Raw genomic sequence first — 27,976 nt, forward strand, 5'->3', positions numbered from 1 at the left:
TGATCTCTCTCACAAAACAGTGGAGGGGCAATATCCCTCCACTGCGCGTGTCAATGACAAACGATGCGTGACAATGCGTGACTCTCTTTAACAGGTGTAGTCGGTTAGTTGTTTATTTTTATTGTGATGTAAGGCATTTTTGTTAGCCAAATGCTAGATGTGGGCGATAAAGCATTAAAAGTAGTTGATTTGTTGAACTGATATTGTGCGCCTTAGGGGAAGCTGGGAACAAAGAGGAGAATTTGCAATACTCTCTTTTTAGAACCTTTTTTTATAAGAAAGTCCAGCTTGTGATTTCACCAAATTTTAAGAACATGCTAACAACATGCCGAGGCTCAGAAGGCACAAAAGAACATATTCAGCCTTAAAATGTCCCAGAAATAAGAACAGCCCAGCCTCAACTTAAAATTAGACGTTGTTATAAAAAAAAGAGTGTATTGACGGGTTAATTATTGTGTGTAGTACAGCTTTTTAGGTAATTTTATGTGGGGAACCTTGTAGATATCAGACACCAACAAATTGTTGCTTCTTCTTATTGGTTTACCAAAGAAAGGAAATATTTTACACGTTTTCTTCAAAATCTTACTATCTTCTGGATCCTATCTTCTGTATCCTGTCTTCTGGATCCTATCATCTGGATCCTGTCTTCTGGATTCTATCTTCTGGATCCTATCTACTGTATCCCGTCTTCTGGATCCTGTGTAATGTTGGAAAGCTAGGATGAAGCTTTTTGCCACAGGATACTGGGACTTTGCCTGGTTTTTGCATGGATGATTACCTAATAAACGCCAATATTTCCCCGGAAGGAGCATAACCCTAGATGCCGCCAACGCAATCAGTCAATAGTCCCCCCCCCTCCCTCCTCCCACTTTCTGGCTAGTTCCGCTCCTAACGTACCAAATACAGGGGGGAAAAAACTACTTTGAAAGGCAGAATGCTCAATCTGCTGATAAAAGATTTTAATTAAAGGATTTAGAGTAACAAAAAGCTAAAATCGCGATCTAAACGTCTAAAACCCGACTTGACACCCCCCTCCTCCCGCCCTGACACCTTTATCATTCATTTTAACCATAGAATGATGTCATTCAAATAAAGTGTCTTTATTTGCCAGTAAGCATTAAATACATGTCTTTGTATTTCCCTCTACCTTCCTTTAAAAGTATATAGAAGTTTTACATCAACAGATCTGAATTTCGATAAAGCTAGCAGGCGTTTTGAGAGGATTTATCAGAAAGAACTCAAGATGACCGCCACAGTTTCCAGCTAGATGCAGGCCCTCTCCGAATCTTTTTCAAGAAATGTAATCGACGTGAAATCTTCCCACTGTTTCAACGATTAACAACTAAAATCCTGTTGAATATTTTTCGCCCCACCAACGAGAAGCAAACAGCTCCACATATTATGTGAAGAAAAGGACGACTACCTATTAAGATGTGAATTCCTAAAACTTCATGTTCACGTAACCGTCGAAATATGTTCTTTTTATTACAAATTTTGAAAATAATGCTTTATGTGGAATTTTAAATATTCTATGAGCAGCAGCTAGATGGTCTGGATGGTTAATGATTTTTTAGACGCGACTTCCCAAGGATGAAGTTGAGGACTCTATCCAACAAGAAGACTGCCATTGCATCGATTAGTAAGGTCTGGAGGAACACTTCCCGGAACTAGAAAACAACTCAAACATATCAGAGATACGCTGGGCAACAAGGAATGCCAACTTAACACTTCCTGGAACTAGAAAAGAACACAAATACATCAGAGACAAGCTCGGAAAGGTCTTAAAAAACACTTCCCAGAACTAGAAAACAACTCAAATATAACAGAGGTACGCTGCGCAATGGGGAATGTCAACTAAACACTTCCCGGAACAAGAAAACAACACAAATACATCAGAGACAAGCTCGGAAAGGTCAGCTAAACACTCCCGGAATGAGAAAACGATACAAATTCATCAGAGACTACTAAACACTTTTTGGAACAACCTCGGCAAGGGTAAATGTCTGTTAGAGTCGGACTTTAAAGGGGGAAGGGCACGAACAGTCATAAAGCTAGGGAATGTGTTCAAACATCTGGGTATTATATCCTATCATAGCCTAGAAATAACGTATCGTTTTGCATGCCAAACTCTTATACTGCGATGCCCGCTACCATGGCCACCAGGTTTAAAATTTTTGGCAAATTAGCCAGGCCAGATTTACTGTTTTGATTGGCACAACCCTCATGAATTTTCCATCGGATGTGCTCTGAAACATGCCAACCAGGCCATGCTGGTTGGCTGGTGACGCTGATGCCAGCCATATAGCACATACCTTAGGGGGGAAGGGGACGACATACCATAGAGGGGAAGGGGACGACATACCTTAGGGGGGGGGGGAGGGGACGACATACCTTAGGGTGAAAGGGGACGACATACCTTAGGGGGGAAGGGGACAACATACCTCAGGGGGTAAGGGTGCGACCTACCTTAGAGGGGAGGGGACGACATACCTTAGGGGGGAAGGGGATGACATACCTTAGAGGGGAGGGGATGACATACCAAAGGGGGGAAGGGGACGACATACCATAGAGGGGAAGGGGACGACATACCTTAGGGGGGAAGGGGATGACATACCTTAGGGGGTAAGGAGACGACATACCTCAGGGGGTAAGGGTGCGACCTACCTTAGAGGGGAGGGGACGACATACCTTAGGGGGTAAGGAGACGACATACCTTAGGGGGTAAGGGGATGACATACCTTAGAGGGGAGGGGATGACATACCTTAGGGGGTAAGAGTACGACATACCTTAGGGGGTAAGGAGACGACATACCTTAGGGGGTAAGGGGATGACATACCTTAGAGGGGAGGGGACGACATACCAAAGGGGGAAAGGGACGACATACCTTAGGGGGTAAGGAGACGACATACCTTAGGGGGTAAGGAGACGACATACCTTAGGGGGTAAGGAGACGACATACCTTAGGGGGTAAGGAGACGACATACCTTAGGGGGGAAGGGGATGACATACCTTAGAGGGGAGGGGATGACATACCAAAGGGGGGAAGGGGACGACATACCATAGAGGGGAAGGGGACGACATACCTTAGGGGGGAAGGGGATGACATACCTTAGGGGGTAAGGAGACGACATACCTTAGGGGGTAAGGGGATGACATACCTTAGAGGGGAGGGGACGACATACCAAAGGGGGAAAGGGACGACATACCTTAGGGGGTAAGGAGACGACATACCTTAGGGGGTAAGGAGACGACATACCTTAGGGGGTAAGGAGACGACATACCTTAGGGGGTAAGGAGACGACATACCTTAGGGGGGAAGGGGATGACATACCTTAGAGGGGAGGGGATGACATACCAAAGGGGGGAAGGGGACGACATACCATAGAGGGGAAGGGGACGACATACCTTAGGGGGGAAGGGGATGACATACCTTAGGGGGTAAGGAGACGACATACCTTAGGGGGTAAGGGGATGACATACCTTAGAGGGGAGGGGACGACATACCTTAGGGGGTAAGGAGACGACATACCTTAGGGGGTAAGGAGACGACATACCTTAGGGGGTAAGGAGACGACATACCTTAGGGGGTAAGGAGACGACATACCTTAGGGGGTAAGGAGACGACATACCTTAGGGGGGAAGGGGATGACATACCTTAGAGGGGAGGGGATGACATACCAAAGGGGGGAAGGGGACGACATACCATAGAGGGGAAGGGGACGACATACCTTAGGGGGGAAGCAGATGACATACCTTAGGGGGTAAAGGGATGACATACCTTAGGGGGGAAGCAGATGACATACCTTAGGGGGTAAGGGGACGACATACCATAGAGGGGCAGGGGACAACATACCTTAGGGGGGGAAGGGGACAACATACCTTAGGGGGGAAAGGGACAACATACCTTAGGGGGGGAAGGGGACAACATAACTTAGGGGGGGAAGGGGACAACATACCTTAGGGGGGAAGGGGACAACATACCTTAGGGAGGAAGGGGACAACATACCTTAGGGGGGAAAGGGGACATTCCTTAGGGGGTAAGGGGATGACATACCTCAGGGGGAGGGGACGACATACCTTAGCGGGCGAGAAGACGACATTCCTTGGCGGGATGACATTCCTTAGGGGGGAAGGGTATGACCTACCATAGAGGGGAAGGGAACGACATACCTTAGGGGGGAGGGTACAACATACCTTAGGGGGGGAAGGGGACGACATACCTTATAGGGGCAGGGGACAACATACCTTAGGGGGGAAGGTGACGACATACCATAGAGGAGAAGGGGACGACATACCTTAGGGGAGGAAGGGGACGACATACCTTAGGGGGGAAGGGGACAACATACCTTAGGGGGTAAGGGGATGACATACCTTAGGGGGGAGGGGACGACATACCTTAGGGGCAAGGGGACGACATACCTTGGGGGGGGGGCGACATACCTTAGGGGGGAAGGGGACGACATACCTTAGGGGGAGGGAACGACATACCTTAGGGGGGAAGGGGACGACATAGCTTGGAGGGGAGGGGACGACATACCTTAGGGGGAAACGGTACGATTTCAAATTGATCCGTCAGCTCCGGGACAGATCCTGTGACCATACAGACAACGAATCCCGTAGATGCCAGCAAGCTATAGGTCAGCGGCTTATTTTCGAGTAGACTCTCCATGAAAGGATGTCCCTACGAAAAAAACATGGCATCATCAAGCGGTGTATCAGGAGAAATTTGACATTTTTTGTCATCAATATCCTCGCTCATATATTATTTGCTGTCGTCCTCTTTCTCGTGCTGCGCTTTTTTTGAATGGAAAAGAACGAAACGCATTTTTGCTTCTTCTGTCATATATATCATCCATCTATATCATGTTGACAACCTGGATATAATCACACATTTGTGTGCCTTCACTTTTTCTAGATTAATTTTTTAAGCGAATTCCTTCCACTTTCTCACCAGCTTGCAGCTAATCTCTTGCTCGCGTTCCTTTGACATTGTCGTTGCCGTTCCCTCCTTTGCTCCTTCTTTCTTAGGGTTTTCTCGAGGGGAGGGGGGCACCGAAAATATGAGGGAAGCATAAGTGGAGGGGGGGGGCATGGAAAAGTTTATTCCACCTGGAATTTGTTCCCTTGCTTTTATCAAAATTCCCACGCCCCCACCCACCCCTTGGGATAATAAATAAACTTACCCTAAATAGAGATTTTCTTCACAGCGAATTTTTTGGAAGGCGTTTAGATGGCTTCAGATCAAAGCAACTCGGTGCAAAATGCTGAGCATTCAAAAACCAGAAAACTTAGTTCCGTGAAAGAATGATAGAAATCGGAGAAGATTTAGCAGTTCGAAATTCATGGCAAGAGTTTGCTAATGAATCCAATTGGCTGTAAGGTACTTCTTTGCTTCCCACTGATGTTTTTTTTCAGTTACTCGACGAAAATCTAATTTACTATTATCATATATTACCTGATTACCTAGAAAACTATGGGAATGGTGAAGAAAAAATTAGGTAATATGTCAAATAGGACTGACCTTATAATTAACTGCAAAGGTGAGCAGTTGAAGAGCGACTGATATAATGTAAACTGTGCTGTTAAGTATGGTAGGCTCAAACTTCGACTCCAAATTAACGTGCACTGCAGAACTATAGGAAACAGAGTTCAAGGGAAATAGATTATCTGATAGAATATCTAAGGCCTGCAACCCAATACTTTGAAAGTACTGCCTTGCAAAATTAGAGAAAATACAGTCCAAGGTATACAGGTTATCTGATAGAAGATCTAAGGCCTGCAACCCAATACTTTGAAAGCACTTTCAAAATTAGAGAAAATACAGTCCAAGGTATACAGGTTATCTGATAGAAGATCTAAGGCCAGTGACCACATAGTATTGCAATACAGAACTAGGGAAAACAAAGCTACAGATGACCGGGTAATCAGAGGCCTGTGACCCAACACGTTAGTGTTACTTTACCTGGAAGGTGTAAGGCGCTTGGCGTGCCCAACCATGTACACTAGCGCGATAAAATGCACTGCAAACTGGCCCAATACTGTCAATATCGTGTAGAAGTTGAATATATTGGGCAGCGGTCTACTCTTGGATAGTACGGTCAGGGGCTGTCGATGAAAAACAAAGGAATTTAAGTGAGCGTATCAAAGGAAGTTCCTTATGGGAAGGGTATATAAAAGTTGAACATTATGTTTTTGGAGGGAGAAGGGTCGGAAGACATGCTTCCTTAAATACCCATCTTTCAATTTCAATATAAAACTCCTTTATTTCTTTCAATACCATACATTTGAAGCTTCCCCTGTAATGATTTTTCCCGCGACTGATCGTTGCTATTTCCACCCAAATATAGCCATTATAAAATATTTTCAAAGCGAGAAAATAATTGGACAGCAGAGATAAAACCAACATGGTTAGTTGGGCTAGCTGTGGTCGATCGGATTCCTGAGGAGACTGGGTACCTTTTCAGCACTTACCTTTGATCGAGATATGAAGAGAAAACACCCGGCTAAGAGCACTCCTTGTAGAGTAGCTTGCCTGTTATATAGCCAAAATTAACTTCAAAAGCAAATTGCATTGTAAAACTAAAACATGAAAATTGTCAAATTCAAAATTGAACCAGGCTATGGATATGAAGATTATATAGCCATATAAGATAGCCATGCACCCGAATTTTAAGGAATGTCGATCAGACACTCCACTGTTATTATTCACATCACAAAAAAACAACGGTCTATTGGCAAGAAAACTTTCAAATAACCATCCACGAATAAAGCGTGATGCTTTTCTGGAAATATATCATTGAAAATATATCAAATACTTGTTTGAATTAGCCTGATGGAAACGGATGTGGGAACGTAAAATTACGGTGTAACTGGCCTTCTTCAAGCATTTCAGGTACATAAACAAACAATAACGTTACCTCAGTATAAAATTTATCAACGGCAGTATAGTTTGAAACATTAGACGTACCCATCACTGAACTTTATGCCATCCAGATAGAGCACGCTTTGACTGTACGCCAGAATGAGTGCATTAAGTGCAAGAATCTTGAACATCTGCAGGGTAGTGACCAGCGTACAACGACCTTGCTTGATAATATGGCACACTATTCAGAACAACAGAAACGAGAAGTAGTTTGAGTTAGAACAGGGACGGCACAGGGTACCATGTACCCCCCAAAGGGTTGGGTCTTATCTTAGAAATTATCATTTTTCCATTGCGAACCCTCCTTGAGCTAGGTGATCAAAACATTTTTCGTCATTTTTACCTATCCTCCTCGTGCCTGGTGGTAAAAAAGCCCTCATATCGCATACAGGTGTTTCTTCTTTTAATTGATGGCCTTGGAACTTACCGCAGTTAATTGATGAAGATTTCGAGGTGAATGGTGAAGCTATAGACGCGTCTCCAAGTTGAACTATCTGTGGTCCTTCCATTTCGTCAATTTGCTTTAACATCTCCTGCAGTTTCTTCTGTGAAAGTTTAATAAATGGATAAACAAGAGACATGGTCTCTTGGGGTCAAACCTTTGCTGCAAAACCCTCTCGATCCAAAAGAAGTTTAAGTATATGTATCCGACATGACGGAAAAACCTGGAAAATTCGCAATTCGAGATAGAGAAAGAAGAGACAATTTCTTACAATGGCCATCGGTTCTTTGTATTCCGGACTGATTTTTGAAACACAAATAACGTGAGGCCGAAATGCACATACCCATATTTTTGCTTTTTAAGATATTTTTTTCTTGATCATCCTTGCGCTATGTATGAGTTCAGGGACGAAAAGCTCGAATTTCAATGACACGTTACAAAAAGTCGCATCAATTTAAAAAAAAGTCGCATTATATATTTCGTTTGCTATTACTCAATAAGTACTTAGAGAAATTTTCCGCCTTATTAGATCTGAAATTAGCTTATTTGAAGCGTCATTTTTTCCGTCATGTCTATGTATCCTAGAAAATCCCAAAATTCAGTGACGTTTTCTCGTGTCTCTAAGAAAACAGAATAGTATATAAGATACCTATTAATGAATGAAGTCTGATTCTTTATCATGTATCAGGTTTACGATATTTGCAGGCTAACATTATCTTCACCAATGGACGTGGTGCTCTGGGTGATTTTGCGTTGAAAGCAAAATGGCACCTTAATTTTCACGACAAAAAAAAAAGATCTAAAGTAAAATAAAGAAAGACCCCGCTAACTTGAACTGTATACAACTCTTGTCAATCCGAGGGAAGTACCACTGTATACATCACTTAGGACGGTCCCTAGGGTGGCCGCTTAATAGAGGTACCACTGTATACATCACTTAGCATGGTCCCTAGGGTGGCCGCTTAATAGAGGTACCACTGTATACATCACTTGGTACGGTCCCTAGGGTGGTCGCTTAATAGAGGTACCACTGTATACATCACTTGGGTACGGTCCCTAGGGTGGTCGCTTAATAGAGGTACCACTGTATACATCACTTAGGACGGTCCCTAGGGTGCCCGCTTAATAGAGGTACCACTGTATACATCACTTAGCATGGTCCCTAGGGTGGCCGCTTAATAGAGGTACCACTGTATACATCACTTAGGACGGTCCCTAGGGTGCCCGCTTAATAGAGGTACCACTGTATACATCACTAGGCACGGTCCCTAGGGTGGTCGCTTAATAGAGGTACCACTGTATACATCACTTAGGACGGTCCCTAGGGTGGTCGCTTAATAGAGGTACCACTGTATACATCACTTGGGTACGGTCCCCAGGGTGGCCGCTTAATAGAGGTACCACTGTATACATCACTTGGCACGGTCCCTAGGGTGGCCGCTTAATAGAGGTACCACTGTATACATGACTTGGCATAGTCCCTAGGGCAGCCGCTTAATAGAGGTACCACTGTATACATCACTTAGGACGGTCCCTAGGGTGGCCGCTTAATAGAGGTACCACTGTATACATCACTTGGCACGGTCTCGAGGGTGGCCGCTTAATAGAGGTACCACTGTATACATCACTTGGCACGGTCCCTAGGGTGGTCGCTTAATAGAGGTACCACTGTATACATCACTTGGGTACGGTCCCTAGGGTGGTCGCTTAATAGAGGTACCACTGTATACATCACTTAGGACGGTCAATAGGGTGCCCGCTTAATAGAGGTACCACTGTATACATCACTTAGCATGGTCCCTAGGGTGGCCGCTTAATAGAGGTACCACTGTATACATCACTTAGGACGGTCCCTAGGGTGCCCGCTTAATAGAGGTACCACTGTATACATCACTTGGCATGGTCCCTAGGGTGGTCGCTTAATAGAGGTACCACTGTATACATCACTTAGGACGGTCCCTAGGGTGGCCGCTTAATAGAGGTACCACAGTATACATCACTTGGCATGGTCCCTAGGGTGGCCGCTTAATAGAGGTACCACTGTATACATCACTTGGGTACGGTCCCTAGGGTGGCCGCTTAATAGAGGTACCACTGTATACATCACTTGGCATGGTCCCTAGGGTGGTCGCTTAATAGAGGTACCACTGTATACATCACTTGGCACGGTCCCTAGGGTGGTCGCTTAATAGAGGTACCACTGTATACATCACTTGGCACGGTCCCTAGGGTGGCCGCTTAATAGAGGTACCACTGTATACATCACTTGGCATGGTCCCTAGTGTGGCCGCTTAATAGAGGTACCACTGTATACATCACTTGGGTACGGTCCCTAGGGTGCCCGCTTAATAGAGGTACCACTGTATACATCACTTGGCATGGTCCCTAGTGTGGCCGCTTAATAGAGGTACCACTGTATACATCACTTGGGTACGGTCCCTAGGGTGGCCGCTTAATAGAGGTACCACTGTATACATCACTTAGCATGGTCCCTAGGGTGGCCGCTTAATAGAGGTACCACTGTATACATCACTTGGCACGGTCCCTAGTGTGGCCGCTTAATAGAGGTACCACTGTATACATCACTTGGCACGGTCCCTAGGGTGGTCGCTTAATAGAGGTACCACTGTATACATCACTTAGGACGGTCCCTAGGGTGGCCGCTTAATAGAGGTACCACTGTATACATCACTTGGCATGGTCCCTAGGGTGGCCGCTTAATAGAGGTACCACTGTATACATCACTTAGGACGGTCCCTAGGGTGGCCGCTTAATAGAGGTACCACTGTATACATCACTTGGGTACGGTCCCTAGGGTGGCCGCTTAATAGAGGTGCCACTGTATACATCACTTGGGTACGGTCCCTAGGGTGGCCGCTTAATAGAGGTACCACTGTATACATCACTTGGGTACGGTCCCTAGGGTGGCCGCTTAATAGAGGTACCACTGTATACATCACTTGGCATGGTCCCTAGGGTGGTCGCTTAATAGAGGTACCACTGTATACATCACTTGGCATGGTCCCTAGGGTGGCCGCTTAATAGAGGTACCACTGTATACATCACTTAGGACAGTCCCTAGGGTGGCCGCTTAATAGAGGTACCACTGTATACATCACTTGGGTACGGTCCCTAGGGTGGCCGCTTAATAGAGGTACCACTGTATACATCACTTAGGACGGTCCCTAGGGTGGCCGCTTAATAGAGGTACCACTGTATACATCACTTAGGACGGTCCCTAGGGTGGCCGCTTAATAGAGGTACCACTGTATACATCACTTGGCACGGTCCCTAGGGTGGCCGCTTAATAGAGGTACCACTGTATACATCACTTAGGACGGTCCCTAGGGTGGCCGCTTAATAGAGGTACCACTGTATACATCACTTGGGTACGGTCCCTAGGGTGGCCGCTTAATAGAGGTACCACTGTATACATCACTTAGGACGGTCCCTAGGGTGGCCGCTTAATAGAGGTACCACTGTATACATCACTTAGGACGGTCCCTAGGGTGGCCGCTTAATAGAGGTACCACTGTATACATCACTTAGGACGGTCCCTAGGGTGGCCGCTTAATAGAGGTACCACTGTATACATCACTTAGGACGGTCCCTAGGGTGGCCGCTTAATAGAGGTACCACTGTATACATCACTTAGGACGGTCCCTAGGGTGGCCGCTTAATAGAGGTACCACTGTATACATCACTTGGCACGGTCCCTAGGGTGGCCGCTTAATAGAGGTACCACTGTATACATCACTTAGGACGGTCCCTAGGGTGGCCGCTTAATAGAGGTACCACTGTATACATCACTTGGCACGGTCCCTAGGGTGGCCGCTTAATAGAGGTACCACTGTATACATCACTTAGGACGGTCCCTAGGGCGGCCGCTTAATAGAGGTACCACTGTATACATCACTTGGCGCGGTCCCTAGGGTGGCCGCTTAATAGAGGTACCACTGTATACATCACTTAGGACGGTCCCTAGGGTGGCCGCTTAATAGAGGTACCACTGTATACATCACTTGGCACGGTCCCTAGGGTGGCCGCTTAATAGAGGTACCACTGTATACATCACTTGGCATGGTCCCTAGGGTGGCCGCTTAATAGAGGTACCACTGTATACATCACTTAGGACGGTCCCTAGCGTGGCCGCTTAATAGAGGTGCCACTGTATACATCACTTGGCACGGTCCCTAGGGTGGCCGCTTAATAGAGGTACCACCGTACATATCATTTAGCATGGTCCCCACGGTAGTCCCTTAGTAAGGGAACCACTGCACAAAATTTTTGTGAAAATTAAATATAAGGTCATCCGCTGAATACAGGCTGGCGCTTAAAGCCGCATTGTCACCAGTATACTTCCGGAGGTCCGACGGAAACCTCAACCGTTAAAAGACAAAAGAATCTATTAAATCCGAGATATTAAACAGGCCATCCGCTCTAAATTATCAATCAGATCCTCAAAGAAACTTCCAATAAACACACTGCTTTCAATATTTTGAGATATTTTTTGCGTTTTCCGTTAAAAATCATCGGATATTGTTACCTAATCGACCGGAAGTAAACTGGTGACAATAAGGCTTTAGTAGTTCAACTGTAGTTTCGTTGCTCTTACCTGTTGCTCAGCCTTGGCGTTTGCCGCCGTGTCGTCCCCTCGTGCCATAGCGCGCATCTTCGCGGCACGTGACGCGCCCTTAGCCGCAGCATGCGATCCCAGCTTGCCTCGCGGTACTATAGTGATGTCACTGCTACCATGACTACCTTTGTCGTCACTCTAGATACGATAAAAAAAAAGATGTCTTCACTATTCCCGAACGTCTACAAAAGAAGGAAAATCATCAATAAGGACAAAAACTCGTACCGAAGCAGACGTCTTCTCATCGTGAGTTTTGCTGCGTTTGCCGGATTCAGGGAGTCGCTCGGGTGCACCAGTTAGTAACGCAACACCTACAAGGTAACACAGCATGTCATGCAGAACTACCCTTTAGGAACGCAACCCCTACAACTAAGGACGTTTGCCTATGTAAGAATCACATTTATGGTCGACACGAACATCGTAACTAAGAGGATACCGTCTTGTTCTGAAATTGGCAAGCTCGTTTCATTCAAAAACCACATTTATCGCATCGCTATTGGTATGTTCCACGATGTTGCCACGGTATCGCCCGTCGCACTGTAATAGATGTCATCTTGATATAAAAGCGCGTCAAAAGCTAGAAAGTGACGAAACAACGCGAAACATTATCACCGCGAAATAGTTCAAGTTGAGAGTAATAGCACGCCACGTACAGTGCTTAAGCAACAGATGTGCGCATACTCAACTGTCTTTTCAACTACGTACCACAGTGCGCATGTTTGAGAGCGCCTACGTCATTGGTACCGTCGCCGCACATGAGTGTTACGTAGCCTCTGCTCTTTAACCGAGTGATCACCAGTTCCTACAACAAAGACAGACGTTAAAACAGGCGAAAAGATAGACACAAGATTAACCGTAGAGCTCTAAAAGCCACCTGGGTGCATATTTCTTTTTTGTCTCACACTAGGTAGGGAGGGGTAATTGGGGGTATTTCAAAAGCTCCTTTTACCGTAGTTGACACTTGGAATTTCTTGTTATTACAAAAGTCAAAGATGTTATTAACTAGTGAAAATTGCACTACATTTACATCGACATATTGTATCCTTTTCAGATTTTAACGAACCAAGTTTAAAAAAGTTTTACATCATATGGGATGGGATGCATTGTTTTTGGTATTTATAAATCCGTAGAGAATAAATATTCTGATGAAGAAGTTGTCAGATAATAGCCCAAATAGGGATCAAAGAGTAATGGATACATTTTCTAGAATTTATGGTTTCAGCACTAGATGCTAGTTTCCATGACAAGTGGGCAAAACGCAAATTATGTAATGTAATTTTTTAATCACTAGAACCTCGCCAATTCAAAGTGGAATTCCCTATTAACTCGAACTGGGTTCGATTTCCTTTGGAATTTGACCTAATTTCCAGTCATTTTTTTACTAGGATAACACGAGCTCCAAGCTCGAACTATTTCTCCTGGTCCATTTTATCCCGCTCTCTCACTCAGAACTGATTAGATCAGAACTGATCTTGATTCTAGTATTGTATGACCGCCTACCTTCTGCTTCGGGGCAACACGAGCAAAGACGCGGACGAACGGAAGGATAGCATCAAAAAGCTTGGACGCCTCGGGATGAGTTGTCAGATAAGAAAATGCCTATAGAAAGAAATAGAAATACCATGAAAGCTCTAAGCCGACCAATTGTCATGAGGGCTTACTAAAGTAAGGTAATGGTCACATGTCAAGAGTTGAACCAATGACAGCTTTAGGTTATGGGCACATGTCATGTGTTGAGCCATTAGAGTTTAGGCTATGGGCACGTGCGTGTCATGTGTTAAACCAATGAGAGCTTTGGGAAATGGACACGTGTCATTGGTTGAACCAATGAGAGCTTTAAGTTACGGTCAAGAAAGAAAGGTCACGGTCTACATACGGGGACCTAAAGTACCTCGCCTGTAATGCACATGTCGTATTTATTGATGAGTTCCCGTGATCCTCCAGACGGCGAGAGAGGTATGGAGAAAGATCGATCAGCTGGTTCCCAGTGCCAATCACCATCCACTACCACAGGGATAGAATAACAAAGAAAATTACCGAAAATAAGCACATGTGAATTTATTGACCATACGTACCATGATTGTTCACGTGATTATAGACTGGAGGGGTCAAAACAATAATTGGCTTTTTTGTGAGCCTTAGTTCCTTGGCCACATGGCAAGCGGTAAGTGGATTGTCGCCAGTGATCATGGTCACCTGAAACGAAAAATTAGAGCTCAAGGCTATAACAAGGTGTTTTACATTGAACCAATATGAGTACAAAGTTATGTGTGTTGGACCAATAACGACACAAGTTTATAGTCACGTGTCATTTCTTGAACCAATAAGAACTGAAGGTTATAGTCACGTGTCGTGTGTTGAACCGATAAAAGTTTAAAGTTATGTGTGTTGGACCAATAAGAGCTTATAAGAGTTAATGGTCACGTGTCGTTTGTTGAGCCATAGTTAATAGAGAAGACTGGTTAGGAGATGCGGCGAACTTCAAAGACAAAACTTTGGCTCGCCACTCCAAAGCATTGATGCAGATTGGTACAAATCCTATCATGCTTGCTGTGTAAGCTCACTGAGATTGTTCGATAAGGCTCTACTCACTATAGAATTTTAGCCCAATTCGTCACAAAACATAAATGGTTGTAAAAAAATTCTAGGGCAGTGGAGCTCAGAATGGTGATAAAATATGCGAGCTTAGGAAACAGCAAACAGGGAAACATCGCGTATCGGATGTATAGTATATGTTCCCCTGTCCAATTCCTCGGCCGCTTACATGGTGAGACGACTCCTGGATCTGCTTGATGACGTTCTTTGAGTCCATTTTTAGAGGACAGGCGATCACGACGAAACCAACGAACTGCAACTGGCTCTCCACCTCCTCTCGTCCCAGGTCACGCATCTAGAAAACAACACAGGAAAACCACAAAACTTAGCATGTAACTATGAAATCACAAGAAGCCAAAAGCAACAATGAAAACTTCTTAACGCATTGAGAAGAAGTAATATTGGAGTAAAAATACCATTCAGTTAACGCACTACCTATATTAACGACTTATTATCATAAAACGCATTGTATAACTTAGAGAAGTAAAAACATACGAGTTAATAGTATTTGAATACGAACATTTCTAATGGAAAATACAAAAATGATAGTGGAAGCAGCTATTATGTTAATATTGTAATTTATCGAGTTCTGAACTGAACTTTTTTAAAACATTTTTGGTAGCCCTTACGTCCATTACGCCCATACTGCCATTGCGCCCTTACGTCCATTGCGTCCCATATTTGTGGGTTCCACGACCAGACTCTTACCCCCACCCTACACCACTCATGATACCTCTTTGTTGCCAAGCTCTCCAAGCTTCTTGTACCCAAGTGCGAGCACACGTGATCCCTGGCACGTCATCTTGTTGTACACCGCGTCATAGTTATCCGGGACTTTCTCGTACTGTAACGCAATCACAATTTCTCATGTGAGTGAGCTGGAGCTGACGCAACCGACAAATTGTCACTTTGAGGGGGCTACTTTATTAGTTGTCCGTGGGCCACAGTTTACTCAGTAACCTACCATTAAAGGAGAAACAGAAGCTTTCAATGAAAGGAGTGGTGTCATGAGTGTTTCTTAGTGTTTCAGGAGCCCCATTACTTGTAATGGAGTCTCACTATATTTCTAAGTGATTCATTAGCCCATTACTTGTAATGGAGTCTCACTATATTTCTAATTGTTTCAGGAGCCCCATTACTTGTAATGGAGTCTCACTATATTTCTAAGTGTTTCAGGAACCCCATTACTTGTAATGGAGTCTCACTATATTTCTAAGTGTTTCAGGAACCCCATTACTTGTAATGGAGTCTCACTATATTTCTTAGTGTTTCAGGAACCCCATTACTTGTAATGGAGGCTCACTATATTTCTAAGTGTTTCAGGAGCCCATTACTTGCAATGGAGTCTCACTATATTTCTTAGTGTTTCAGGAGCCCAATACTTGTAATGGAGTCTCACTATATTTCTTAGTGTTTCAGGAGCCCCATTACTTGTAATGGAGTCTCACTATATTTCTAAGTGTTTCAGGAACCCCATTACTTGTAATGGAGCCTCACTATATTTCTTAGTGTTTCAGGAGCCCATTACTTTAAATGGAGTCTCACTATATTTCTTAGTGTTTCAGGAGCCCATTACTTGTAATGGAGTCTCACTATATTTCTAAGTGTTTCAGGAGCCCCATTACTTGTAATGGAGTCTCACTATATTTCTAAGTGTTTCAGGAGCCCATTACTTGTAATGGAGTCTCACTATATTTCTTAGTGTTTCAGGAACCCCATTACTTGTAATGGAGGCTCACTATATTTCTAAGTGTTTCAGGAACCCCATTACTTGTAATGGAGTCTCACTATATTTCTAAGTGTTTCAGGAACCCATTACTTGTAATGGAGTCTCACTATATTTCTAAGTGTTTCAGGAGCCCATTACTTGTAATGGAGTCTCACTATATTTCTTAGTGTTTCAGGAGCCCATTACTTGTAATGGAGTCTCACTATATTTCTAAGTGTTTCAGGAGCCCATTACTTGTAATGGAGTCTCACTATATTTCTAAGTGTTTCAGGAGCCCCATTACTTGTAATGGAGTCTCACTATATTTCTTAGTGTTTCAGGAGCCCATTACTTGTAATGGAGTCTCACTATATTTCTTAGTGTTTCGAGCCCCATTACTTGTATGGAGTCTCACTATATTTCTAAGTGTTTCAGGAGCCCATTACTTGTAATGGAGTCTCACTATATTTCTTAGTGTTTCAGGAGCCCATTACTTGTAATGGAGTCTCACTATATTTCTTAGTGTTTCGAGCCCCATTACTTGTAATGGAGTCTCACTATATTTCTTAGTGTTTCAGGAGTCCCATTACTTGTAATGGAGTCTCACTATATTTCTAAGTGTTCCAGGAGCCCCATTACTTGTAATGGAGTCTTACCATATTTCTGAGTGTTTCAGGGGCTCCCTTGACAGCAGCAAAGTACTCGCTTGTGTTGGATCCCTGTGTCTGCATGGAGACTACCGCTGACATACGCTTGAGGGCGCTGGAGAAGTGATGCCTGTGCATGATGCGCATTGTCAGCCGACGCCCCTTATTTGGTAAAACCAGGTCACCTGAAACAACCAAAATCTATCAAAATGTAATCAGGGCAGGGGGAACCCTGATAAGTGTGTAAGGAGCTTTAATAAACCAGACATTAACCCAGCTTTTGAAAAAAACCTAGCAACAGAAAACCATGTACCATATATATCATGGCATTCCTGGCCATGTCTTTAATTTATTTGATTATGTTAATGCAAAGGTGTGGATAATAAGCAGGGAGGGGAGGGTCTTGCCATGTTGACCTGATAGGGATATTCTTTAGGGGTCAATGCCAGGCCTCAAGTATTTTTTAGGGAGTACATGAGAAAAACAGCCTTTTCTATCAGAAATTTAGGGGCAATTTTTGATTCTTTGGTACTGTTTAGGGTAGCAATCTTGGTGTGCTGGTATTTTTAAGGGGGTATTTTTCTAATTCAACCAGCATCCCTGTAAAGTTTACCCTGGCAAACCCCACCCGGGGAATAAACATATCATTACAATCCATATAATAGATACCACAAGAAACTCAGCCTTGCCTACTGGAAACAAGTACAAGCTAAATACCCAATAAATTATGTAGTGCCTTTTTGTTTACCTTTGGTGAGGTAAATGGTAGGCTAAATATCTAACAGATTTTATAGCCCTTTTTGTTTACCTTTGGTGAGCCTCCAGTCAAATGGTAAGCTAAATGTCCAACAGATTTTATAGCCTTTTCGTTTACCTTTGGTGAAGTAAATGGTAAGCTAAATACCCAACAGATTTTATAGCGCCTTTTTGTTTACCTTTGGTGAGCCTCCAGTCAATTGCCTGCAGCACAGCCTTCTCCAGTGGATCCCCCACCAGGATGTCATCCAGACAGACTAGTGAGTGGCATGATGCGAGCACATGGAGAGTGTTGTCAGGGAGTTCTGATACAGAGCTGATCTCATCATCATTTCTAAAAAAAAGAATGCAAAGAAAGCTTTTAAAAAAACAGCTCGATACAATTGGAAAAAAATATCGGAAAAGCAAGTGGAAAGAGCATGTTTCAATAGTAACACATTTTAAAATTAGCAGAATAAAGTCACACAATAAAGTTGTGTGACTGCAGTGAAAACAACTAAGGGGCTTAGTAATACATAACAGGTAAGGAAAACACACACACTTTATTTTTCTTTTCAATTTTTGGCAGGCTAACACAACAGCTGCTTCTAAATATAACATTTTTGGTAACTCAACCCTGATATATGGCTATCACTGGTGAGGGTGACCCCTCCCTTACCTTAGTCCTGCCACACCTTGTACTACATGGTTATCACTTGTGAGGAAGACCTCATGTAGTACACTACATGGTTATAACCAACAGTGAGGGTGACCCCTCTCATCTTAGCCCTGCCACACCCTATACTACATGTTTATCACTGATGAGGGTGACCCCTCCCTTACCTTTGCCCAGCAACACCCTGTACCACATTGTTATAACTGGTTAGGGTAACCCCTCTTTTACCTTATCCCTGCCACACCTTGTACTACATGGTTATCACTTGTGAGGGGGACCCCATGTAGTACACTACATGGTTATCAACAACAGTGAGGGTGACCCCTCTCTTGCCTAACCCTGCCACACTCTGTAATACATGGTTATCAATTGTAAGGAAGACCCCTCTCTTACCTTAGCCCTGCAACACCATGTACTACATGGTTATCACTGGTGTGGGTGACACCCCTCCTACCTTAGTACTACATGGTTATCATAGGTAAGATTGTCCTCAATTACCTTATCCCTGCAACACCTTGAACAACAAGGTTATCACTGGTGAGAGTACCAGTCTTGTCAAAGCAACACACATCCACTTTACCAGCAAAGGGGATTCGGAAGGGTTCAGTACAGTAAACACCTGAATAAAAAGAAAATCAGTAAGTCCCTATGGTAAAGAGGAATGTCTGTTGTCATTCTTATAAGTGTAAACCTGCTTCTCAATGTTTGCAAGAGTCCATCACTTGTCTTCTCAGATAAGAACATTAAGCAGTGAAAATTCTTAAACTCTAACACAGGAAAATGACAGTAAGCTGTAGTATGTATGTTCCCTGGTAATTATAATTACGGTGTTATAACTTCACTGGTTATAAGTGCTTACAGACACATTTTCATTATCTAGTGGAGCCTTACTCTAAGGGCACCTCGTTATTAAGGAAGTTGCCTAAGTCTTGATGGGAAAAGCCCTACATTTCTACAACTGCGATCCTGCTTTAACAAGACATCCAGTTTATATGCATAAGTGTAAGGACTAACAAATAGTGGATGTTGAAACAAAGTTATTAGGCAACTTTCCTAGGTTATTAGGCAAAAGGTTTGCCTAGTGGATGGTTGTCTAATGGCTCTGTTTTCTAGCATCCAGATACCTCCTTAATAAGAGGATTCCACTGTATAATGCAATGCTCTTACCTAGCTTTTGTAAAGCCATAAGTGATGAGTTGACAGCAAGTGAGAGCTCTATAGGTAGCTCTGGTGGCACCACAGACGTCAAGATCAGGGTGCATTCCAGGAACAGCTTGTACCTATTCCGGTTTGGGTCCTCAGTACCTGGAAAATGCATTAGAGATACCATGTCCAACATCACTACAATAAAGATATATAAGCACAGGCTTCTTGTTTAAAGGTTATCCTTGTCATTATTTATTTATTTTGCAAATGTAAGTTAATTATTATCAATCATTAAAACACCCACCAGATTTATCATTCAGCCTTGTCATCGTATAAAAGGATGCATCTTGTTAAATGGAAAGCTAGACAGATTTTAGGCTACAGGAAGCCACTATAAAACAGGTTATAATTGAACCCTGCACTTAGACACCTGTTAAATACTTCATTGAGCACAGAAAATATAACCAATTGGTTATGGTCTGGACATCAGAAAATTTCAAGTACTGTTTTACTGGTCCAAGTGGTGTTCTTACCAACTGGATTTTACTGAATAATGCTTCACATATTCTCCTTACCTTTAACCCAGACGTAAACAGCAGCAGTAACAGCAAAAATAAGAAGAAACAAGATGAACATAAACGTCTCCAGGTTGTTAGCTGTGACACGCTTTACACCAAACAGTATGGTACGTAGCAGTTTGCCCTGGATAGGAAATAGAATGACGGATGTTAAGGCAGAAGTTCTAGCTCTCATTTATTTGTATATGGGTAATGAAACAACCGCTGGGGATGCGAGCCCGTGGTACAATTTTTTAATAACACTGCTTACACTTAAACTCAGATTGATGGTAAACTTCATAGAGTAGTTTACATTACATAAATTCTGATAGGTAAAGTCAACCACATGTGAAATGCTTACAGTAGTATTTCTGCATTAACATTATAATAACATTTGCCATTATGCCTGGAAATTTTCAAAAAGGCCACCTTTACTGGTCATAGTGACAAAAAGCAATTATTTGAAATAAAAGAAGTAACCACTTATGACGAAGGAAAAGAGTAACTAGCTAAAAGTTCTCACCTGAGATGTGTTGAAGCCCGTCTGCAGCACATATGCTATACAGCCATTGTCTGATGCTGGGTGTGGAAGAAAAAAGGGTGATATTATCAAAAGACTTATTATACGTACAGTAGTGTACAGTAGTGAGACAACCTCTTTTATACATTTTATTTTCATTATTCATTGAAATGGGTAATATTGTAAAGAAAACTTTTGGCTTGAATTCCTTATCATAACTGCCTCTTGTAAGACCATACAGTATGAGCCTGTATCACAAGACCTCAAATCACATGACCAGATGTCACATGACCAGATGTCACATGACCAGATGTCACATGACCACATATCACATGACCAGATGTCACATGACCAGATGTCACATGACCACATATCACATGACCAGATGTCACATGACCACATATCACACTGCCTCACATGACCAGATGTCAAGTGACCAAGTATCACACCCGATGTCTCATGACAAAATGTGACATCTTACCCTTTATTCCTGCGGCCGTTTTAGGAGGGGGTGAGTGCTGAACCACTTTGGTTCCGCCAGACAACAGGTGTAGCTTGCCGTGGACGTCCATATCAAACACCTCATGTGCTTCCAGCCCTTCTATGGGCTCCTAACGACAAAATACCCACAGAACTTTATTGATATTGTAGGTTAAAATATGGTCTATGGATGTCATATGTTTTATTACGATTAATTTATAGCTTCTTGATCATCTCTGCATTTACATGATTTCATTGGCTAAAAAACTCAATGCAAATTAGATATGATTTCACCGGCAAACTATAGTAAATCCAATTGAATCACTATCAAATCCAAACCATTCTACAAAAATATGGCACCATGCTATTCAATGAGTTTTAAATATTCAAATGAAAAAAACAACATTTTAATACTAATTTGACCATCAAAATTTAATACCTTCATTTGTGGAACAGACTCCCCTGTCAGCATGGCTTCATCCACAATACACGAACCTCTTAACAGCAACATGTCACATGGTATCAGCACATCAGAGTTCTTAGGACGCCCTAGGATTAGATAGACACATAAAAAAATCCAAACTATTAATCTGGGCTAAGGCTAAACCCACAGTTGCCATGGTGATATCCAATTTGTAGATGCTATTTCACATCAATTTTTATTTGAGTCTTTGTATGTAAGATTTCTGCTACCAAGTTTCAACAAGCGAAAAATGTTTGTCTGCTTGCAAGCATTTAGTGGAAGTTTTTATTGCAGACAACAAGACTAAAACCACTTAAATCCAAGATGATGACTACGACTGTTTCAGGTATTTGAAGCATGGTGTTTAAGAATTGCTTAAAAGAAATGACCCACTTTTTGGCTGCTAAGGGGGGTGTATATGTTGTAGTCGAAAATGAATGTTAGTCCAAAATAAAAATGGACTAGTCCAAAATGAAACCAAACCAGTCCAAAATGAAATTGGACTAGTCTAAAATAATATGGTTGAATATGTCAATGATTCTAAAAAGGGATTTTCCCTTTTGGGGTCTCATTAAAAAAATGAGGCTAGGTATTTTCCGGGGGTAAAAAAGTCTTATTCCATTTTGTTTCTACTCGCTCCTTTCCACTATCTCTCATCCCTTTCCTCCTTTCTCCCATTCCTTTCCTTTTCACTCTCATTCCTTTCCTGCTTTTTCCTTTTCTTCTATTCCTTACCTACCTGCCTGCCTACTGTTATAAATGCCATCTTACCTTTTTTTTCAGTATGTGCCACCACTAGGATCGAACTCTCGATCTCTAGCTTGCCAGTCCGTTACCTTAACCACTCTGCCATCCAGACATTGCGATGGAAGACACGGTTTAGAAACTAATTTTATAACTGTGGCGCCTCTTGGGAAATGAACAACAATACAAAACTCCACGCAAGCGCAGTCACCAAAGCGTGTTTAGTTAGCAATGGCTGCTAGCGTCTGTGTCAATGCAGACGATTTCTACTCGAAATTAGAAGAATTTAAGAAAAAAAGGAGGTCTAGCAAAAGCAACACAACATTATACATCTGTGACAAATTTTACGAGAAGGCCAAGCAATGGCTGAAATGTACGACGCCAGAAGAGAAGAAGGACATCGCACTGTCGGACAATGATAAGTTGAAAATCATTCGCAATAAGTGGAATGTTGACGAGGAAGGAAGAGTCATTGATGCCAAGGGAAAGTATGTTGTACATAAATCGACCATCCACGATGTCCTCTCACAAGCTCACAAAGCAATCTGCCACCGAGGGAGGGATAAAACTGCCAAGTATCTCAATGAGAATTATAGTAACCTACCTAAACAAATCATAACATTATTTACCTCCATATGCAAATTGCATCAAGAACAAGCCAGCCTCACCAACTATTGCAAGAAGCCGGTGACAAAACCTATTCAGGCAGATGGATTTTTGAGCCACCTGGAAATAGGATTTAATTGATTTTCGTAAGATACCCTGCAATTGTGGACGGAGGCATTTATGGGCTCTTCATGTTAAAGATCATTTTTCCAAGTACTCATGGCTACTTCCACTGAAAAAGAAGGAAAGTCTTGAAGTCGCCCAAACCATCGAGCCCTTGTTTTGGCAGTTCGGGTTTCCATGCAAATTGCACACAGACAGGGGAGGAGAGTTTAAAGGGAGCGTTGATGACTTCTGCACAAAGTTCAACATACCACAAGCCCGAGGCGCTCCAAGAAACCCTTCTGCTCAGGGACTTGTCGAGAGGGCAAACCGACTAGTAAAGGAGAATTTGTTGAGCCTCATTAAAGAGAAGGGATTAGCATCAAATGATTGGTGCAAAATTCTGAAAGAGAAGGCATTGACCCCAACGAGGGAAATAACCGGTATCCTAAGCACCGTTCAAGAAGAAGGAAACAACGATGATAAAGTCGAATCCGTGAGTAATACAGAAGAAGAAGAGCTACAACTGTTGAGACAAGAGCCCAAAAACGAAAAAGAAAGAGCGAGACAGTCCCTGAAAGGGCAGCGACATCAAAAACAACTACCATGACAGTCAGCACCATAGAATGCCATGATCAAAATGTGGAAGAAGATGAAAGTGGAATCATCATTGAGACAAGAGCACAAAAGCGAAAACGTGAAAATGACCAAGTGTTTGAAAACCAGGCAGGTTATAATCGGAAAATGAAGGAAACACAAACAAGAAAGCTAAACTTTCAAGAAAATTATTATGTTTCTGTAAAGATCAATGTAGTCGATAAAGGTCCGCTACATCCAAACTCCCTTCTTGCTAAGATAATAGAGAAAGCAAATGACAATGCAAGAATTGTCACTAAATTTGGTGTGATTGATTCATTAATTTCCCTGAATAGATTGAACAAAATTGCCAAGCTCAACATAGTCTTTGACTATTCCACAGAGGTCTCCCTTACGAGAGCGTCAAAGATGGCGCACCTTCAATGACCCACATGACTGTAATGGCTGTATGAATGAGTAGAACGACAGTACCACTTATTATTAGATTCCTGTATTCACAACGATTAAAGCTGCTGTCATCAAATTGTGTTTGTTTTCGTCGCCTTTGTTAGTCGCTAGTTCTATTTTTTTTACTTAAAATAACCCTAACCTCACTACTTAAACTAACCCTAATCCTACTATTTAAACTAACCCTAACCCTACTACTTAAACTAACCCTAACCCCACTACTTAAACTAACCCTAGCCCCACTACTTAAACTAACCCTAGCCCCACTACTTAAACTAACCCTAACCCCACTACTTAAACTAGTTAAAAACGAATATGGACTGGTTTGGTTTTATTTTCGACTAGTCCATTTTCATTTTGGACTGACATTTATTATTGACTGCAACATATAACAAACCAATATTCCCTGTTGAAACTTCACTACTGCAAGCTTTTTGCTTTATCATGAGAAGTGGACCCAAAACAAATGTGAAACAGAGGCTTAGACTGTTGATTTATGCCTGCATTTCCCTTGCAAATCATGTCTATGCCCAAGTTTTGAATGGCCAAAAGTCATACACAGTACCATACAGTGCAGTGCATCTGCAACATGAATACAGAGAGTAATTAAGAATATAAATGTAGATATAGATTACAAACAACACAACACATACCTATGGATACAATATCACCAGGTAACAACTCGTTGCTTAGAATGGGACGCCACTTTTTATTTCTGTAAACCTAGAAAGTCAGAGTACTGATAAGTGATTTTGATCACCACTCAACAATCCTGAAAGATGTTGAGTTCTTACCTGAATTAAGTGAGGTTTGGTTCCCATTTTCCTAATCTCTTTCATATTTCTTAGTTGCTGTAATGGAATGTCATCAGATGTATTAATGTGGGATATCTTTTGTTACATACTGTATCACTAATATTCATGCATTTAAGTCAATAAAAGTTTTGAGGATACATACATGTTGATTGATAGACATAAGCTGAATTTAGCTGCGTAAGTTAGGGAAGTTTTTCCAAATTACAAACCACAGAAGCTCAACATCACCTCAGGTAAGCAGGTAAAAACAAAAAAAAACCCTGCATTTGAACCTTGAAGCTTCCACTGTACCTGCTGTACAAGAGTTGCCTCAAAAGCGATCAGCATGAAGAGGGTGAACACACTGTAGTACCAGTACTCATCAAGGCACCATAAACCCACACAGAACACTTGGAAAACAAAGAATGGAGCAGTGGCTCTCTCCTTGAACAACTCCATAAAGTCTGGCACTGTCATTTCCAGCCTGAAGAAGAAGGAAAAAATACAGGGGTGTGTCATCATTCACCTTGATTACAGAACAAGTCAGTTATCAGTTGGTTTGCCAGGACATTTTATACCTTTTCAGTCACACATCCACCCTATATGTTTTGTTTGTGAGTTGTGACTGGTTTTTGGTGGACGTCAATCATGACTTTAGAACACCTCCAATTCTGCATCAATCCCAGATTTGGACCAATCAAAACCAAAACAAAATCAAAATGGATCGCCTTCCACAACAGCCAGCAATTGAATAAAGTTCGAATAAGTTCTGGCATTGCGTTGTTGTTGACTTAGTGCATATTTGTGTATGTATCTCTTGTTTGCTTTCTTGACGCCTCATGGTTTTCATTGGTTGGAGGTCTAATGGCTGTCATAAATAATATATAGCTCCTGTACTCACTCATTGGTTCCAAATTTAGCTTGTGCCTGGTTCACCATGGTATCGTCGAGGTAGCCCTTACTCTCCTGGTAATGCCCCATGGCCTCGTTGATAGGAAACTGCACAGCACAAAATCGCTTCTTCTCCTCACTGTCATACACATACTTTGCTTTTTGGAAGTTGAACCAGATAATCTCCTTGCCAGTTTGCTTGTCCTAGTAATAACAGAATAGACAACAGTAGGAATGATAATATACCCATGGTGCAGCGTTGAGAGATTGAATTAACAGAATCCACTGTATGCAAAAAAAGAAGCCACGAACACTGTCAAGAATAAAAGCACAATACACAAGTCACATATAATGTACAATGCATCTTATTTGTTTTTAGGTTCACTGAAATGATATAATTTCGCCAATAGCTGGCACCAAGGGATCTTGCAAAGTTAAAAAACAGTTCCAAAAAGCCATATAAAAGAAAATTGAAAAAGTGAAAAATGGCTGGTCTACATTCTCACACCATGTTATAATAATATAATAATAAAGACTTTAAGAGGAAGCACTTAATAGCCAATTGGCTAATAACCTTGTGGCCCTCACCTCAAATATTACACACTAAAAATTAACAATTACACTTGATAAAAATATATGATAAAAATGGCAGAGATGTATATATAAATATATATTTATATTAAGCTATATAAAACTAAATAAACAGAAATGAAAACTATAAAAATTAAGCGTTAAAATGTTGCAAAAACTTTTGATCATGTAGAGCTTTTTTCCATAAAGTAACTCTAAAACATTTAAGAGAGTCTACTTTTTTGGCATCTAGACTTAAACTGTTCCATAGTTTTGATGCGGAGACTGCAAAGGTGCGCCTACTTGCGATCTCGTGCTTATACTTAGGGCATATAACATTACTGTATCTCGTGTTTCGAGAGTGACCATCACAGTTTAAGGACAAATGTTCTTGGAGATAACTTGGAACATTAATGTTTATGCGTTTGTACATAACTGTTATCAGTAAATGCACTGCCATCTGGTGAATTACAGTGAAATGCATGAGTTACTGCTCATGAAGGACAGAATGACAAACGTCTTAAATGTTATTGTTAACACATTATTTCAATCATCAATATTTGTTATTTTTCTAAATGGTCTAAAAGAGCCTGGGGAAAAGTGAGGGAAGCCTGTGATGTTCATTCTGCAAAAAATGGGATAGGGGGGTAGGTGGGTGGGGTCACCCCTATCCATTTTCTACTCTAATTTTTGGAATTTTTAAGCCTTACAACATCACTTAGGGGACTGAGACTATTGGCTTATAATTATTATTTACACAATAATTGTACCTTATCGTGGTGTAAGTTGATCAGTTCTGCTGATCCGTTGTTAGCTGTGGGGACAACTTTGATGATTTTGGCTCTAGAAGGATTACTCTCCTAAACAGAAAATGAATAAATATCATTAACAGTAGCAAAGTATATCATTCATAAATATAAAATTCAAATCAGTATTTTCAAAAACAACAATAAAATGGTGTAAAAATTTTTTTTATTTTTTTCCTATTGATAGAATTTCAGACCAACTTGTTGTCAGATGTTTCGCTAGCTTGTGTTAGTATACCTACTTACAGTAACATATATAACTTATAATTATTTGTTACCAGTTAGATTTTCAAAATGTCATTCAAATTATTAAGACATTTTTATCTCGAAGAAAATCAGATAATTATTCCGTCCTTAGTATTTGGTACATTTGTGCGAATGGTATCAAGTAACGACGTTGACCTAAACAGAGTTAAGAGTGATCTAAAGGATTTTTTAATGGATTTTTGGTACAAAATTAGACAAAATTATGAAGCAAGAAAGATCGATAACGTCAACTAGCGATCGCAACTTCGTGAATAAAGTCAAGAATCAGGTCCAGTTCTTAAGGATACCAAATACATTATCATTTCCGCTACTCACCGAAGCACAAGTAAAGAAAGATCGCACGTGGACGTTCCAATGGCAGAAAAGGCCGGATAGGATCTGCAATAAACCGATGATAGCGACGGCTATTAACCCTGCTTCAAAATACTCCGAGACGCCATAAATCATCAGCCATGTGTATAACCAGGCGCCATATAGGGGTATGAATGGTAGAAGGTAGAGATGGAACACAAGCGGCCGTAGATTGTACAGTTTTACGTAGTCTATCTCTTCGGTCAAAGACCCGCCGGTCGCCATCTTGGAAATGCAAGGTGTACTTGCGCCCACAGTCTTATACCGCTGACT

The 27,976-nt window shown here is 42.0% G+C and overlaps 1 protein-coding gene across 2 annotated transcripts; it reads right to left on the bottom strand.

Moving 5' to 3' along the window:
* Positions 1-1,079: 1,079 nt before the first annotated feature.
* LOC5516735 (endoplasmic reticulum transmembrane helix translocase) lies at positions 1,080-27,963 on the bottom strand. Of its 2 annotated transcripts, none has more exons than XM_048731400.1 (29): positions 27,668-27,963; positions 27,050-27,139; positions 25,720-25,913; positions 25,131-25,302; positions 24,819-24,875; positions 24,678-24,747; positions 21,505-21,614; positions 21,067-21,196; positions 20,589-20,644; positions 20,084-20,210; positions 19,530-19,667; positions 18,861-18,981; positions 17,887-18,041; positions 16,961-17,136; positions 15,330-15,440; positions 14,766-14,891; positions 14,077-14,197; positions 13,893-14,005; positions 13,502-13,600; positions 12,707-12,803; positions 12,227-12,312; positions 11,981-12,139; positions 7,351-7,465; positions 6,969-7,104; positions 6,473-6,533; positions 5,964-6,106; positions 5,523-5,634; positions 4,539-4,682; positions 1,080-1,667 (listed from the first exon to the last, which is right to left on the bottom strand). In XM_048731400.1, exons 1-29 carry the CDS (start codon positions 27,926-27,928, stop codon positions 1,560-1,562), a joined length of 3,588 nt encoding a protein of 1,195 aa, XP_048587357.1. In that variant the 5' UTR covers positions 27,929-27,963; the 3' UTR covers positions 1,080-1,559. The 2 variants fall into 2 exon arrangements, with proteins under 2 accessions (XP_048587357.1, XP_032242459.2); XM_032386568.2 differs by having other exon boundaries at positions 7,351-7,468; positions 27,668-27,962.
* Between the last annotated feature and the right edge of the window lie 13 nt (positions 27,964-27,976).

Source organism: Nematostella vectensis, chromosome 8 (assembly GCF_932526225.1).
Source record: "Nematostella vectensis chromosome 8, jaNemVect1.1, whole genome shotgun sequence".
Taxonomy (NCBI): Eukaryota; Metazoa; Cnidaria; class Anthozoa; order Actiniaria; family Edwardsiidae; genus Nematostella; species Nematostella vectensis.